The following is a 17,543-nucleotide window of genomic DNA, read 5'->3' as shown; positions in this document are numbered from 1 at the left end:
CTTCCCTGAGGCTTCAGAGAGAGCGTGGCCCTGCTCAATCTTGAGTTTGCACGAAGAGTCCCCAGAACTGCGAGAAAATCAATTTCCAGTGTTTTAAGCCACTAAATTTGTGGTCATTTGTTACAGCAACCCTAGGAAATTGATGGACACGGCACGCATGATTTTGGATTAGAATGACATATTTTTTTCTTTCTCTCACTAGAGTGAACCCCATGAGGACAGAGACTCTATCTGTTTTGCTTGTCATCATTTATCCACTCCCTGGACACTGTATATCACACATTAGATGTAAAGAAAGATTAGTTCCATAGGTGAACAGGAAAAAAAGTTCATTACCTGGTTTTGTAAAAATAAAAAGAGAGAAAAAAGTTTTTAGGTTGTATGTCAGAAAGACAGCAAGTACAAAAGGAAAAGACAATTTTTGTGTAACTGAGAATATAGGTGAAAATTTCTGCTTCACTCTTTTTGACCAGGTATTTCATGACTGTTATATGACAATTTTTGATTAGATCAAAGAGTCCATGAAACTTTTTCTCGTTCTATTTATTTTTAAGTCCAGGAGACATCCTAGGAGGAAATAATTTCATGTTTGATCAAAACAAATAGATTGCTTTGCAACCAAATTTGCATAGTGGATTTTTGTTAAATTAGCACTTAAACAACGGATTACTTTCTTAGTGTCACAATACTCAGGGTGTACATGTAAGACAAGCACTTCACAGTCGGAAAACTTCAGAAGATCGGTCCTGCCTATGCTGGGGGCCAGGCCTGCTTTGTCAAAACTTGAAAATCTTCCTTGACTTTTCTACAGATTTCTCATCCCCTGGAGGCTTCCTCGCCCCACCAGGCTGCAGAAACTTCTTCACGGTGGGCAGGTTGCTGATTCTGGCTTTCAGGGCCTGCAATGCACAAGAGCACAGCCTCAGAGTGGAGCCAAAGACCAAGCCTGTCATTAGCACAAGCCAGGGAATCTGAGACCCTCCTAGACGAGGACCACCTGAGTCTCCTCCATCGACATCAGCCTGAGGCTGGGAACGGACACCCGGTGAGACATGAGGATAACAGCAAGAAAATCCAGCTCAATAGCATTTTCTTCCCTATGTTCTTCCCTACACACTCATCCTGTGGATTCATGGCTTTTGGGCAACACAACAAAGAGTAATGTGTCTGTCCGATATCAGCACAGATAAAGTCTCCAGTCAGGAAAAGCAAAGATTTAGGAAAAGTGGGCAGGACCTGAAGACAGGAAATATAAAAGGTAAACCATGAGGCTGGTAAAACCAATTTGCCCACCGAGAGAAAGAGACGAGGAGAGAGGGGAGACTGTGCGGAGAGAAACACATGGGTGGAAGGAGGAGCAGGAGCCGAGGGGAGGACAGCTGCTCACAGACTCGGGTGTGGCAGGAGAAGGACACTCCTGGGTCAAGGGAATCACAGAGAAAAGAGGACAGAATCCGGAATGGAATGGAGGCCTGGGAGAGAGGTGCTGATGCTGGGTCCCCCTCATTGTAAAAGAGAAATTATTCTTTTGGGGGCAGAATCCACTCAGATTTCTTCAGCCAAAGGAGATTTTGTTCATGCCTCACACCAGGGTCTAGAAGCTAAGTTTAGAGACCAGAGGGCAGGAAAGGCCTGCACAATAGTGGGGACCCTAGAGGCCAAATATTAGATTCCAAGATGGGAGGTGTGGGCCTTCCGTCCTGAGGGCTGTGAAAGAGATCACCTTCAGCAGAGGGAAGTTGGTCAGAAGGCTGGCGTCAAGCTCTTCAACAAGGTAGAGAAGTTCCACCAGGTGGATGTCAGCCCTGCTCAGCCTGTTGCCAACCAGGTAGTCTTGTCCGTGGCTCTTTAACACCTGGCAAATTGGAATCGGATCATGAACACAGGCACAGTCAGGCTGGGCCCCCTGCTCCTCCCAGCTCTCTCCAGCCCGCTCTCCCTCCTCTGCTGCCTCACTGGGTGGAGTGGAGCTTCAGACCTTCTCCACCAGCCCTGAATCACTGACACAGCGGGAGGAGTGGGCTCTGCTGTTCTTCCCTCACTACTCAGTGAAGCCTAGGATACCATTTCCTTTCCTCCTTCCCACATCACTGGGGCTCCCTACCAGCATCTTCCACTGGGTTAAGGGCTTAGCACCTCTGTGCCTTGATTCTTTCAGTCTCACACCCTACACTGTGCAGCCCTGAAACATCAGGACATGACTCTTCTTCTGTATCTCTCAGTCTCTCTCTCTCTCTCCATTTTTCTTTCTCCTCTCGCCCTTGGGCAAACACTCCACCTTCATGACATCCTTCCTCAGTCCTGAGCAGACTATTTCAGAGTCTACATTTCTCCTCTCGTCTGCTCTCCTCATTTCCCGGTCTGTCTCTCTGGGACCTGAAATAACCCTGGGTCACCTTGAACTCACCATCCCCTTACAACACTGGCTCTGACTCCTACCCGACCTGTGTCTGTCAACAACATTGGTGGAATATGTTCTAATTTGCCTGCTGAAGAGTCCAGCCGTGACTGCACTGATGTCTGCACCTGCTTTAAAATGCAGCAAAAAATAATGTACTTGATTGGAGGAGAGGAGGATGGGGACACATATGATTAAGCAAACATCATAAAAAAAGGCTAATTTTTTCAATATAGGTGATGGCTATATACGAGTTCATTGTACCTGTATTTCAACTGTTATGTATCTTTGAATAATTCATAATAAAATATTGTAGAAAAAATGTGATATTTATGAAAAATATGCAGAGATACGGAAATCACAGACAAAAAAGGGAAAAAACACACATGGCACCACCAACTAAAGATCATAAGAATTTGGCAAAGACCCTTCCAGAATATGTATGCTCATAGAAGTATGGATAAAAACAAATAATATAATGAAGCATGAAATGCCAATTTGTAATGTGTATCTTTCAGTTATGTCATCACAGAGCTCTTTGATCTCAGAGGACAGATGTCCTCAAACTGCAGTGACTGAGGAGCTTGTCACCTGTGAATGTGCTGAACTCTCAGCACCACAAGGGCCAGGAGAGTGGACTTCATGGTTAGTGCTACACTGTTCCCGGCGTGAACAGGAGCTGACACACTAGCACTGAGTGCACACTTGTTGAATGAATGAAAGAATGATTTCATGCTCTATAATGATGGGGATGGCGAGATCAATCCTTCTATTTACATGTAAGGCTCCTGTATCTCTTACAATCAAGTTTTGGTTCCTGATTTCTATTTAGCATGATTTCAGGTAGTTGTGGTCTTGAAATGTCCTCCTTGACCTTCAAAGAGAAATATCCACTAGCACAGGTACTATGCTAATGATGGAACTTTGCATGACTTTTCTCAAAAATCTACTAGCTGTGCTCCCAAATTTGTAGATTCTTTTCCCTTAACATCCTTTCATCTCTCTCTTCTTCTTTATCCATGACCCCCATCTGTTTTGATACATCTCGTTCATTCCCTGAAATTCCACCACATTCTCCTGATGGGCAGCTGGTCTCATGTCTCCCTACACGTGATACCAGAATATTTTCTTCTTGCTGAGGTAGGTTATCCCTGAGTTCACATCTATGCCAATATTCCTCTATTTTTTAGTATGCGGGCCACCAGCACAGCATGGTGCTAACAGAGTGGTGTAGGTCCACACCTGAGAACCAAACCCAGGCCCCTGTGGAGTGCCCTGAACTTAAATGCTGGGCTATGGGAGCTGGCCACAGAATATGTTCTGATGTATTGCTTTCATCGTGTTCCTCTTGGAGTTAAGCCCCTCTATGGTGTTCTGCAAGATCTGTTCCAATCTCTAGCATGGCTCTCAGAACCTTGCACAGCCCAAGCTCTATGACCCCAAATTTCCGCTGAAGAGAGAATTCTAGATTGAGTCCTAGTAAATTGAAATTTTGCTAGCAATTATAACTTGGCTAGAACTGCTACAATTCTTCCTCACAGTGGATTGTTATAAAATGCCTTGAGAGTCAGGATGCTCCATTAACTAGGATTCAGGAAGGTTGACTGGGAGTGAAGGTCCTTGTCCCAGGAATGCCCAGTTCTCTTCTTTCTCCTCTAATCTCAGTGCCCCCAAGATGCTGAACAGCCAACTCACTTTTTCAAACGCAGGCAAATAACGATTTGTTGTTCTGTCTTTGATGAGCGTAATCTTAGCATCTTTTTCAGCAGGTGGGGTTATGGGTAAAAGCAGGATCATTTCATTCAAATCTGCCACACCTTCTATGTACATATCAATCCTGAAAGACAAAAATGAACAAAGTGTCAAATCTCTTCTACTTTTGGTTTAATAGTTTAAAAATATAAAGGAATGGGGCACCAGGAGGTGGCAGAGGAATCCACCTGCATTTTCGTAGGCCAGTCATCCACCCATGATTTTTTCTTAACTTTCACCTTTCATTTTAGAACAACCTTTCAAGGTAGATATATGTCTAAAATTTTTGGTATACGCAAGACAAAACATAAGGACAGAGCATCGGTGACCTGCCCCGAGTCACAGGCATGAGAGACATTGGTGGAATCACTGCAGGTGACCACTGAGACCCTAGCTAGGGTTTGCCAGCTCTGGTCGGTTTCTTGTGTGCACAAACTCAGTGTGATTCACACGGCCAAAGACCTGCCACCTAAGTCACCTCCACAGGGAGTCCTGGCATTGCTGTCTCAGCCATGTCCCTCTGCTTCTTATCCTGTTACACCACCCAGGCCCACACAATGCCCAATGTTAGCAGCTCCTCCAATGATTTCCATAGAACATGGTTCACAGCCCTCTCCAGGTACTGCTGCCTAATGCTGCCCATGTTTGCATTTCTCAAGAACAAACCTAAAGTATCCCCTGAAATGGTGCAATTCTTCATTCAGTTCCCACCAGAGCATAAGCGAGGTGATATGCTTTGTGTGTTCCAAATGAAGCTTCCTGCGAGAGGTTTTTAAAAATAAAAGCTTTGTTGACATATAATTCACCTACCATAATGTCATCCTTTTCAAGTGCACAATTTTGTGATTTTTAGTAAAGCCGAAGAATTCTGTACCACCACCACACTCTAATTCCAGACTATTTTCATCTCTCCCGAGGAGCTGCTGTGTGATTTCGCAGGCATTCAAAACTCTTCCCTCCATCTAGCCCTAGGCAACCACTCAACCACTTTCTGTTTCTGTCGACGTGAATGTTCTGGATGTTTCATGCAAAGGAAATCATGGAATATGTGCTGTTTGTCTCTGGTTCCTTTTATGTGACAGAATGTTGTCAAGATCCATCCATGTTGCAGCCTGCATCAGGATGTCATTTCTTTTCATGGAAAAATACTACTCCATTGCGTGGATAGACCACACTTTATTCATCCGTTCATCACTTAATGGACAATGGTCTGTTTCCACTTTTGAAGATTATGAACAACACCATTATGAACATTTTCTACAGGTCTTAGTGTGTATGGATTTTCGATTCTCTGGGGTACATACCAAGTAGTGGAATTCCTGCGTCATATGGTAACACTATGTTTAACTTTTGAGTAACTGCTACAGTTCCTTACACGGTTTTAATTTTAATCATGTGTTCCCATCACAACAGGGAAGAGACTGCCCAGATAAGGTTGTATTGAATAAATCTGCTGCTTCATCCCTGTATCAAAATGCTCAATGTAACCCTAGCATCTTGGGCTCAACGTTTCTAATCCTTGTCAAATGGCCCATTCATATAACTGGGTCATAATTTAGGGTCCTGGTCATCATTCTGGTAAATTCCAGGTTTGAGAATAGGCTCCTTCACTCCCCAGCCTTATCGTCTACACCCTCAGACACTTTGTCCCTCATCTCTGGCTGTGGGCTGGTGTCCAGCTCCTAAAGTCCTGAGCACCTGGAGTCATGACTCCACCATCCTCCTGGCTTCTCAGTTCATCATGGTTTGCAGACCTCTGTCACTGTGCCCTCTCCGTGGGCCGCATCCTCTTCTATCATCCCACGGGCTTGAGTCCACTGCGGGTTTCCTGTCCCTCATCCTCTGAGGTCTCTGCTGGACTGCACCTCAGTCGACACCACCATAGCCACACTGCTGGTGGTCATGATCCCCCAACACGGTCTGGGTCCTCCAGGGAAGGACCTAAATTGTTCCTATTAATTCTTGACAAAACAGCAGGAAAAATACCGTACAGGGCTCTCTCCTTGGTGTCTCCCCCATAGAGGTTGTGTTTGGCGGCGATGTAGTTGAGAATGGCTCTGCTCTGCACCAGCTTCATCCCATCAATTTCCACCATTGGCACCTGCTGGAACATCAAACTCCCATCTTTCAAAAGAAGAACAGGAAAAGTAGAGTGAAATGCTTTATGGATCTCATTCTTTGAAGATGAAAAGCTATTTGTTGAAATACCAGCAATATAAAATGGAAGTGAAATTACTGCGTAACACTTTAACAGAAGAGCAGTTGTTGTGAGCTTTCTACAATCCTTCTTTTGCCTATCAAGCTTCCCTTCACTTTTTAACCTGTTATTTCATTTATGGTTTTATTCCCCATCCACATACTTGGTAGGTCCCTGTATTTCTTGTGCTCGATTTCTCTTCATGGATATTTGAGGAAGAAGTTGGGAAAAGCTGCAACAAGACCACCAGGCATTTGCTATTTCAGGTGGGACGTTCCGAGAACAAGTCTATGGTGCAGCTGCCATTAAGGCCAGTAGTAAGTGAGATTTCTATGGAGGGTGATTTGTTCCACCATTGGATAGTGTTGGTGGGGGCCCCTGTTTTCCCCACCCAGTCCTGCTGGCCTCCCTCTTTCTCTCTCTCCTCACTGACTTACCTGGCATTCCAACTATCTCAAGACCATCTTGTGATCTGAGTCTATAATACGGTTAGGACTTCACTTTTTCCAACCCGTCAGGGAGAGAATTCTAGGCAACTGCTGGGCCTGTTTCTCCTCTTTCCCTCTATTGCATGTGTTTGCTGTCCTTTCTGGGAGGCTGTGGGATCCTGAGCTGATACAGCTCAGTCATGGTGCAGAAGAGCAGAAGAAAGCAATGAGAGGGATCCACGGGACACCGAGGTTGGTCCTGTAGCAAATACTCAGAGAGTTTCAGCCCTTCCTGGTCCCGAGAGAGTTACCAAAGCTGCTCAGGGAGCCCCACCCCATACATTTGAAGCACTTCTCTCCCTCTCTTTGGGCCCCAACTCCCAGCATACACACACATAGGCATTGCCTGCGGTTAAATCTCAACACGTGACTTCGACTAGATCCTCTCATCAGAGGAATTTAGACACTTGGTCTTACCATTTTTTAGCTTTTCAAAGTCTTCTGGAGTGTCTATAAATGTCTCTTCAAACTGGAAAGCAGAAACAGTAAGTGAGCTCCTGTTCTTTCATTCCACAGCATTATAAAAGTTTTAAACTTGAATGTCCGGCACATAATAAGGAGGAGGAAGATTTCTGAGCTTGTCAGACTACATAGGGGAGTGTGATCAGGGTGACTGGAAATTTAGGTTAGAGCCACCAAGGAAAGAGCATGGGTGGCAGCAGGTAATGACTCATTCTTGAGGTTTCAATTCACCTCCACTTTGTTTCCACCTCTGTGGACGATCCTGGTCATTGCGGGGAAGTCACGGAGGGAAGGGACTGGGAAGTTCACCTAGTTACAGGGTTTTAATATCTCAGGAAAGCCTGCCTCTCCAGGTGAGATCACGACAGGACCTTGTGTGTCCTCCAGTATAGGGTAACCATGGGGCCATGACCATCCCAGAAGCTGTCACCAGTGACTTCTGCTGTCATTGACATCACTGCATCCCACGAGGCCCCGCTTAGTATGAAATGAGTCCTGGTTGCTGCACAGCTTTAACTCTAAGATTCAGAATTTCCTCTCCTGGGAAATTGGGACACCCTAGGTTAGATTCCCAACTTAAGAAAGGAAAAAGAGTTCCCAAACTAGTTTAGAAAAATTGATTTTTAATCAAGAAACCTTGGTTTCTGATATGACTGCCTGGATTTGAGCATCATTTCTTACACGTGCTACCTCTTGACGTTAGACATGTCACCAAATCTCCTCGTGTCTCAGTATCCTCATCTATATATGGGTATAGTTATGGCACCTATGTTATAGGTTGGTGAACATCAAATCAGTAAGGTATGCAAAGGCCTTTAAACAGCACCATGTATACATAAGGTGCTCAATAAACAGAAGTTGTCAGGATTTTCAAAGATGGTTGCTTTCATCATGTTATCCCTTTTTTTTTTAAATTTAAAGCCACCTCACATTTGTGAACCTATACTCTGTCGTTGACCTACATTCAGGACTTAGACCTTAGGGTAGATTCTCCTTCTCCTGAGAGAAGGCTCTCTGGTTGGAGGGCAGCCAGCAGCAAGGCCGTCATCTGACCAGAAGCTCTGAGTGCTTGTGGGGTTTCAACACAAATATGAAAATCAGTCAGTATATGATCATGCAGTTTACTTAATCACCAGAATCGACCAAACCAAAGGTCAAAAGAGACCAATGTCAAGAAAATGGATCTCAGCGTTGATGCAATTTGGTTCCAGTCTTGCGTCTGCCTCACGGTAGCTGTGTGATCGGGGCACAGGCACTTAGCATCTCCAGGTCTCAGTTTCCTCCTCTATCAAATGCAGGGAGAACATTTTCTTATGTGGAATATGTTGGGTTAAAATACAGATTACCGGTCCCGGGCCACACACACCAAGTATAACTAGTAGTGCTGTTTGCAGTGGCTGCTATGGTTTAAAGGGTTCTTGATGGTGAAAAGCTTGGGAATCTGGGGAATTCTAACTTGTCCAGTGGAAGCATTTATTGTGGATCCACATGGCTCCACAGAGTCAGACTATAGAGATAGTGAGGTGGGGGTGCAGCAACTCCTAAAGCACCCAGTTCCAGACAAACATAAGGGATGGTGGTTGCTCATCTAGGGAGGGGGGCCAAGGTGGGATGGGTTGCCTGGTGAGATGACGTTTGTGAGGCTAATGGAGACGGATGGGATGGTGAGGACCAGGCTTTGGGCACAGGGAACCTAGAAGCCATGACCGAGAGCCTCTGGTAAGTCCTGCCGCACCCCTCTTGTCAGTCAAGCTGATGCAGAAGAGGAAGCCTGGGATGCGCTCAGCATCTCCTCTACTTCCCCCTCCTGTGCTGAAGTCATCCTGCCAGGGGCTCTACACATCCCTGAACCCCACAGCTGACCCTGGAGGCAGCACAGTAGAGGTTCCTGTCACAGGATGCCACCTCACCTGGATCCCTCCTCTTCTGCTCCCACATGAGGTACAAGATCTCCTGAGCTCGTCCGTGACTCCTCCCCAGGAAAACCCTCCCAGACTTGCTGGTCTGTGTGATCTGGACTGAGAAATGTTTTTCACAGTGACACCTCCAGAGGGCAGCACTCAACAGAGTCCCGGGAAAACCTACCAGCTTTCCACTGGGACTATGGCATTTTGGCACTGTAAATGCTTGGGTGTCCTCCTAGATGCTCTCTCCTCCTTTTACTCAACTCCTTACTTGTGTGCAACCTCAATAGAATGTAAGCTGCCTGAGGACAGGGCCCTTGTTCATCTGTTTCTCTGCACCTGGCGCTTGAAGGTGCTGAACAAAATCACTGCTGAGTGAGTGTATTACTCTTTCACAGGTGGTTACTTACAATTCACTCCTCCCATATTTCTGGCTCTATCTTAGCTTTTATTGTGTTTTACTTAATTTTTCTCATTTTATTGTGGAAATTTCTAGCATGTATAAAAATAAACAGGAAAGTATAATGCTGCTCCGTGTACCCTTCATCCAGTCCCATAATAACCAACTCAAGCCAGACTCCTGTCATCTGTATGCCCACGACTCTTCCTCTCTTGTAGTAATTTGAAAAATAGAAACATCATATATTTCATTTTTAAACATTTCAATGTACATCTTCAAAATAAAAGAACTACTTAAACAACAAGCACAGTACATTATCACACCTAAAGCATCAAAGATAATTCTTTAATATTATCTACTATTTGTTCATGTTCATGTTTCTAATTATTGAATAAATGTCATAAATGATATTTTACACTTTGTTTCTATCCAAATCCAAATAAATTCCACACATTGTGGTGAGCTTCTTAAATTTACTTTAATTGTTTATGCTGTTTGATGACAAGAAATTGTAATTTTATGTTAGGTCAAATCTGTTCATCTCTTAATTGCTGTATTTTTTCTCAATGCATAACTCTTGAGAAAAGAGATGGTTTAGAGAGAATAGTCTCCTAGCTCATGGGAGGAAGGACTTCGATAGTCACTTCTAGATCCAACTGAAGACGACCAAACTCAGAACCGACCTCGACTCCAGCGGCAGCCAGGAGCCACCGGATCGGCTCCATCCGGCCTCGTCCATTGAAGTAGTGAAGCATGGGCTTCGCTGCCATGATGCAGTCTCCTGGGCTCTCTCCACCTGAATCAATGAAGGAATGAATGAATGAAACAACAGAAACAAAACTGCACTTTAAGATCCGTGGTTAACAGCACCAACAATGCTGAGGAAGGGTCTGCCTCCTTCCTGGCAGACTTGGAGAGTCCCTGGAATGCCTTCCTTGGCCCAACTTCTCACCCTCAGGAGCCGAGCCCAGGAAACTGCATCAAACCATTCTCCAGTGTCCACTGGGTAAAATCTGGTGGGCTTAGCCGCCTAATAGGTGAGAGTCTGTGGTAAGGATGTGTGCTTGATTTTAGGGGGAGGGAGAAGCATTAGAGAACTACTATTTATTGAACATCTCCTCTTAACAATCCTGATGGAATGCTAACTCCTTTGCATATATTTTATCTTTTTTTTTTCCTGAGGAAGATTTACCCTGAGCTTACATCAGGTGCCAATCTTCCTCTTTTTTTTGGCTTGATGAAGATTACCCCTGTGAAAACATCTGTGCCAATCTTCCTCTGTTTTGTATGTGGGTGGCCACCACAGCATGGCCAAGGAGTGGTGCAGGTCTGCGCTCAAGATGCAAACCTGTGAATCCAGAATACTAATGCAGAGCGTGCCGAACTTAACTACTATGCCACGGGGCCAGATCCTGGATACATCACATCTTTAATCTCCTAACAACCCCATGAAATAGTTGTTATTTTATCCATTTTATAGTTATCGAGACCACGGCTTAGACATTAAATGTCACATCCACAGTCACACTTCAGCTAGTGTTAGATGTGGAAATCCAGCCCAGGAGTAAAGGGAGGGCAGGGTGGGAACCGACACAGATGCAGGCCCTGGGAGCCTGTGAGGGCCTTGAACCATAGTGCTTCCCTGACAGCGAGGAGGCAGAGGGAGCAGTGTTAAGGCTTCATTTGTTCCAGAGCTGGAATTGGGGCTCAGAGTCGCTGAACTGTGGCTCAAAAGATCCTAATCCTTTGCACAGATGCAGGATGCTGATTCCTTGCTTTTCATGGAATGCTACTTTCTACCTCTACTTGGCGCATTTTATAATATATAGAAACAGAAGTTACTGCATTAACTTTTCAGTATATGGAGTGGACATTTGTTCACTGTCTGTCATACAGTGGATGCTCACTAATTTGCCGTCATTTAATCCTACAAAAATCTCCTGAGGTGGAATCTCTTATTACTCTCACTTCACAGCTGGGGAGACGGAGGTTTCTAGAGTAACTTGCCCAATGTAGGTGGTGGTCCTGGGATTCAAACCCACTTCTACGTGAAACCAAAGTCTAGGACTCATTTTCTGTACTGGGATTTTTCAAAATACACATGATCATCCTTCAGTGGATTGTGAAATCCACCAACTTTTAAAACAAAATACAAGACAGTAGACACTATCCAAGTATACCATATGCAGACAAGGGGAGCATCATTTCAGGAGTTTTACATTCAGTCATAAGTGTGTTGCATGCGTGGATGTGTGCACACTCATTTGGCCAACAGATGGTAAGAGAGACACAGGTTGTGTCCAGTCAGCAAACTCTGAAAGCCCTTGTTCCATCCCAGGCTGCGTGGGTAGTCGACACAGCAGGGGACCAGAGACTGAAGCTCAGCGGCTCCAACAGTGGACATGGCTGGTTCTCTCATGGGAGTGAATGCAAGTGAAACTGGCAAACATTTAGCCATTGATGATGAAGTAGCTAGGAACTAAAGGTTTTTTCCTTCTTACAGTTACTGACTCTAGCTTTCAGCTGTTTAACCCACCCATTGTTAACTACGCTGCTTAGGCCTTATGCTATCTGACTCCCACTAGGCTCCTGTAGATACCATCTTCCTGGAGCCTGGGTCACCATGGTGATTGGTATTTGAGCTATTTCTCAGGAATTAGAGCCCTTTTTCCCCTCCAGGCTAGCTGATACCACCAACATATCAACTGGGCATGCACAGATGTCTGATAGGTGACATTTTGAGTTCAAGAGGCTAAAAACTCCACCCTCATATCATGCTCACACTGCCATTTTGTGAGCATGGGTCATATGAAGAGGCATGGAGTCTGACTACACTTGCACAGATCATCAATTGCCTCACCTCTCCTCCCCTCCAATCACCTCTCTCCACACTTCAGACCACCTTGCCCCCATCCCATAAACATCCCTGAGTCCCTATTTTTGGGGAAGCAGATTTGAGGCTCATGTTTTCGCTTCCTACATGGCTGCCTTGTCATTAAACTCTCTTTCCGCTGCAAATTGGTCATCTCAGTGTTGGGCTTTCCACGTGGCACCAACAATGAACCTGGTGCGGCAACAGAAACACGCAGGACTCGTTCCAAGCAGCAGTCCCAAAGCCAGGACTTAGGGAGGAACACCTGCATTTTCTCTGCCAATCTCACGCTCTGTTTAGAACACATTAAAATTCTTCTTGCAAAATTGTATTGTTGTGGAGTTTGGGACAAAAATATACTTCTCTTTACTCAGTGGATATTTCTCTGAGTAAGTGCGTGTGACTTGAATTTTAGATAACACAATGTTTTCAATATCCACATCTTTAATGAAGGACTCAAAAGCCTAACCTTTAGAAGTAAAAAATCCTTTGGAAACATACTTAATCAACTCGTCTGTCTCGTAATTGGAGATAGTGGAGTTTGTATTTTCCTATCAAGGGAAATGGAGGTGCTATGAGGAGCAGAATGAACAGGAGACTAAAGCTGGCACTATGGTGGGAGGTGTGTTTGCTGTGGCCTAAAGGTCACAGAGCCAAGTGACTCACACCTCACACTCAGCTCCCTTCCCTGTGACTGAGGATCAAGTTAGAAGGGAAAGGAATCTTATTTTAGATAATATTTTACCATAATTCTCTTCCTTAAGGCCCCTTGTTCACCTCCCACTAAGAGATTTCCAAAGGCCTGGTCAAGACTGGGGCAAAGTTCATCATATCCTAAAGCTTTGCGGGTTAACAGAAAATGAGAACTAGAGAGAGTTGATGTTTTGCAAAAGGTCACACACATATGTTCCTGATTGACAATCGATGTCCAGCAAGTGTGTCTGCCCTCAACAACAACCCAGGAAATTGCTTCTAATGTCCTATTTTAAAAATGAGGAAACTGGAGTCACAGACACACAGCAGCTTCCCTGGGCTCAAGCATTCGTCCTCGAATGTCAGGCCATGTGATGTCAGGTTTGACTTCCCCGAGTGAAACTTAGGCTCTCTCTAGGCTTCTCTCTGAGACTCCTGTTCCATCACCAACTAGTGGTTGAAGGGAGGATGAGAGGGAAACACGGAATTCGTGAGTTCCTCTCTGTCAGCTGATTTTAGGGGCCTGATAAGAAGAAACATTGATAATTGTGTGCCTCGCTTTACTTTGACTTCCTAAAACACTACTGTGAGTACGGTGAGGACTAGAATAACTACATTAACCTTAATAGGCGGGAGGGCTTATGTTCCTCAAATGCATATGTGCATGATAATTCCAGGGGTAAACTAAAGGAGTGATGCTGGGGGAGGTCCTGATTACAGCGCTTCTTAGCAGAGAGAAGGAAGACTGGAGCCAAAGCCCAGCTCCTTTCCTCACGAGGAACAGAGACCCCGGCAGGGTGTGTCATGTCTGCACCACAATTTTCTCTTCATAAAATAGAGTTCTCTCTACTTTTGAGGGCTGTAGAGAGTTAAATGAGATAATGTACAGAAAAATTCATAGGGATCATAGGGATCCCTATGATCATAGGGATCAGCAAATGCAAATTCCCTCCTTCTCCCAGGTCCTGGGAGATGAGTGAGTTGAACACACCAGGGAGCACAGGTGTCTTCTTTCTTCTGTCTGTCTGTCAGTCTGTCTGTCAATCTATCTATCTGTCTATCTATCTATCTCTTGACAGATAGAACTCCCATAGGAATAAGACTTGATATAGTAAAAAATATATATATATGTCCAGACTTTTTCTCAAATGTCATAAAAAGGCTCTTTGTATTTAGCTCATGGAGAAAGATTAGTGATCTTCACTCATTGCTTAACCTGGATTGCAGGAAATTTTTGAGGAAGGTTCCGGGTTCTGGCAGGTCATTAAACACAGGCTTGCATAGCCCCAAATGCAGCAGATCCCTGGTTCTGCCCCTGAACCCTGCACCCCACGTGCCTCTCTCCCCAGGCCAGCCCCGCTGCCTCTCCCTCCCTGATCCGGGCACTATGGACTCTGTCCTGTGCCCAGGCCCCCTGAGCATGGGTTCCAGCCATTGGAATCTGGGACCCACTGCTTGTCTCTCCAGCTGTTCTCAGTGCTCGGGCAGGTCTCCCTGTCTACACTTGATGAACTGATCACGTCTCTCCACGTCCTCTTGCTTACCTGGAAACGCACACATTCCACTGATCCTTCTCTGACACTTGTTTCTGGTTTACGTGTTGAAGTGTTTCATTCTTTTAAAAAGTTTCCTTCAGAGCCAGCCCTGATGGCCTAGCAGTTAAAGTTGGACACTTAGCTCAGGTGGCTTGAATGCTTTCTTGGTGCGGAACCACACCACTCGTATGTCAGTAGCCATGCTATCTCGCAGACTCACATAGAAGAACTGGAAGGACTTACAATTAGAATATAGATTTATGTGCTGGAATATAGAATATAGATTTATGGGCTTTGGGGAGAGAAAAAAGAGAGAGAGAGGAAGATTGGCAACAGATGTTAGCTCAGGGTGAAGATTTCCCACTAAAAATTAAAAATAAAATATTTCCTTCAAACTCCCTCAGCCAACACTCCCTGAGCAGTTTTGCATGCTGAGAAACGAGGGCTGGTCGGGGACAAGATCCAGCCTGATCTGGTCCCTGACCTAAAGGGCTTTAAGTCTGGTCAGTAAAGCAGGTTTGTGGACAACTGACAGAGCACAAAGGGCCCAGCAGGGACTTCACTTTGGGTGGTTCCAACCAACAGTCACGATTCTCACAGCCAAGCAAGTCAGAGCAAGGTGAGGAGGCTGCCAGGGGACACAGCTGAGGGGCTTCTGCATCTGCGCAGGACGCTCCCTCCTCCTGGGCAGAATCCGGTCGCAGCTCCCTCCTCTCTCCCCACGGGGCTGCCTTCCTCCCCTGCACAGGAGGCCCCGCCTCATCCCTGCCACACTTGCTCTCCAGAGAACCTTGCCTGGCGCTTTCCCTCATCGCCATTGCTGTACCTTCTCCCATAGGTCCTAGAGCTTTCCCTGTGGGTTCTCTCATGTTCGGACTGCTCCCGGACTTTCACGTTATCTCCAAGAATCTCTCTCTCTCTCTTGTGTGAGACTCTACGTTTTCCCCCCAATATTAATACTTATAACAGAGTGTGGTTGACTCTTATGTTTTGATCTGAATGACTCTTGCATTCTAGCTAGGAGGATTCCTGTGCTTTTATAAATTCATTCTATGCCCCTGTGATTATCTAGTTTTGCCATCGAGACTTCCTGAGCTGGGAAGTATGAGAGGTCATGTCATCCAGGGACTATTAACAAGGGGTGATTTTGTCCCTCTGGCTCCGGAGGACACTTGGCAATCTCTGGAGACATTTTTGGTTGTCAAAGCCAGGAGGAAGGGTGCTATATCCTTGGGGTCGAGAGCAGAGGTGCCTCTGATGTGGAGTGGGGCGATGCCTCGATGTGCATCTGAATGCTTGTTACCCACCCTGGGTCCTTCTGCATGTTACCCAGCTCATTTGTCACCCACCATGTCATCCTAACAGACACACTGATTGGATATTTAGTTGGAACTACCTTGTGGTGGAGTGTGATTGGCTCCTGCAATGTGTCAGCTCCCTAGGATAAAGGTTTTTTGAAAAGTATATTTTCGAACAATAGAATAATTCTTCTCTATCCTTGTGTAACTCTCATTGGACTCTCCAGCTGCCACCAGCACTGGGATGGAACTTGACCTTCACACTGTGTTCTTTCTACAAGGACAGAGTGAAAGGAAAATAAAAGGTGAGAGTGGGAGTAGTGTTGATGCAATGAAGATTTCTTATAAGTATAAAATAAACCATCGTTGTGGATGTGTTAATGGTGTAAAGTTTGTAAATGAGAAAATATATATGTTAACACTATTCTTAAGTGCATTCCTTAAAACTAATTTAGTGTGTATTTCTATAATAAATAATTTTTCTTTTTTTTGAGGAAGATTAGCCGTGAGCTAACATCCACCACCGATACTCCTCTTTTTGTGGAGGGAGATTGGCCCTGAGCTAACATCCTTGCCCATCTTCCTCTATTTTATATGTGGCATGCCTGCCACCACATGGCTTGATGAGCGGTACAAGGTGTGCTCCCAGGATCTGAACCAGCGAAACTCAGGCCACCAAAGCATGCAAACTTAACCACTACGCCACTGGACCAGACCCTATAATAAATACTTTTTAACTAAGAAGAAAACTAAAAAAGAAATCGAACAGCACAGCTCCCCTCAAGAAAGGATTACCCAACCCAAAATGTCAATATTCCCAAAGTTGGGAAACCCTGTTCCAGCCACTTTTAGAGTTTGCCATGAATTGGTTGAACCCCAAAGAGAGAATGAGACTTCCCAGCAAGTTAATTCCAGCAGAGACAGAATTAACATGCTGTTGTGCTGACATCGGGACTAATTTATTCCTCTTATAACTAATATTCAGCCTGAATTTCCACGGAGAGTATTACAGTGTCACACTTCACAACTGTTGCGTGTCGACTACTTCTGTACAGAAAGTAACTTCCCCCTAAACACCCTCACTCTCTCTTGCACGGGTCATATTTTCAAATTGTTAAATGCTATCACTTTTTTTCTCCTCCTGTCTTTAATTTTTTTCATATTTAAGTTCTCATGCCCTAGTTTTTGAAATTCTGTATTGTTACTTTTCTGTAAAGATGCATCAAACAGCAATTGCATAAATAACTCTTGAACTCACCCCTAAGCACACCAAGAAGGCACGACGTGAGTCTAAAAGAGGTTGTTCTTATGCTCAGGGTACATTTTTGTGGTGACCTAGATGTCAGGATGTGAGGCAGGGTGTGAAGATTCATAAAATCAGCACTCACCTTCTTAAAGTCTGTCTCCCACTTGGCTCAGCAACTCAGTGCTAACCCTTCAGTTGTTGACAAGCTGGTTTTGTAATGGAGTAACTCCTCCCTCTGACGCAGGGGGAGTCCAGGAAAGGAAAAGCCCCTCCTACAGAGTTCAGGGCCTGAAGCTCC

The 17,543-nt window shown here is 45.0% G+C and overlaps 1 protein-coding gene across 1 annotated transcript; it reads right to left on the bottom strand.

The window, feature by feature from the left end:
• Positions 1 to 525: 525 nt before the first annotated feature.
• On the bottom strand, positions 526 to 17,543 carry LOC123288365 (glutathione S-transferase A1-like). Its single transcript, XM_044776866.2, has 7 exons — positions 17,388 to 17,543; positions 10,285 to 10,397; positions 7,253 to 7,304; positions 6,142 to 6,274; positions 4,094 to 4,235; positions 1,724 to 1,855; positions 526 to 899 (listed from the first exon to the last, which is right to left on the bottom strand). Exons 2-7 carry the CDS (start codon positions 10,369 to 10,371, stop codon positions 777 to 779), a joined length of 669 nt encoding a protein of 222 aa, XP_044632801.2. The 5' UTR covers positions 10,372 to 10,397; positions 17,388 to 17,543; the 3' UTR covers positions 526 to 776.

The sequence above is a fragment of the Equus asinus genome, chromosome 8 (genome assembly GCF_041296235.1).
Source record: "Equus asinus isolate D_3611 breed Donkey chromosome 8, EquAss-T2T_v2, whole genome shotgun sequence".
NCBI lineage: Eukaryota > Metazoa > Chordata > Mammalia > Perissodactyla > Equidae > Equus > Equus asinus.
Note: the sequence above shows the minus strand (reverse complement) of the source record. Positions and strands in the feature narration are given on the sequence as shown.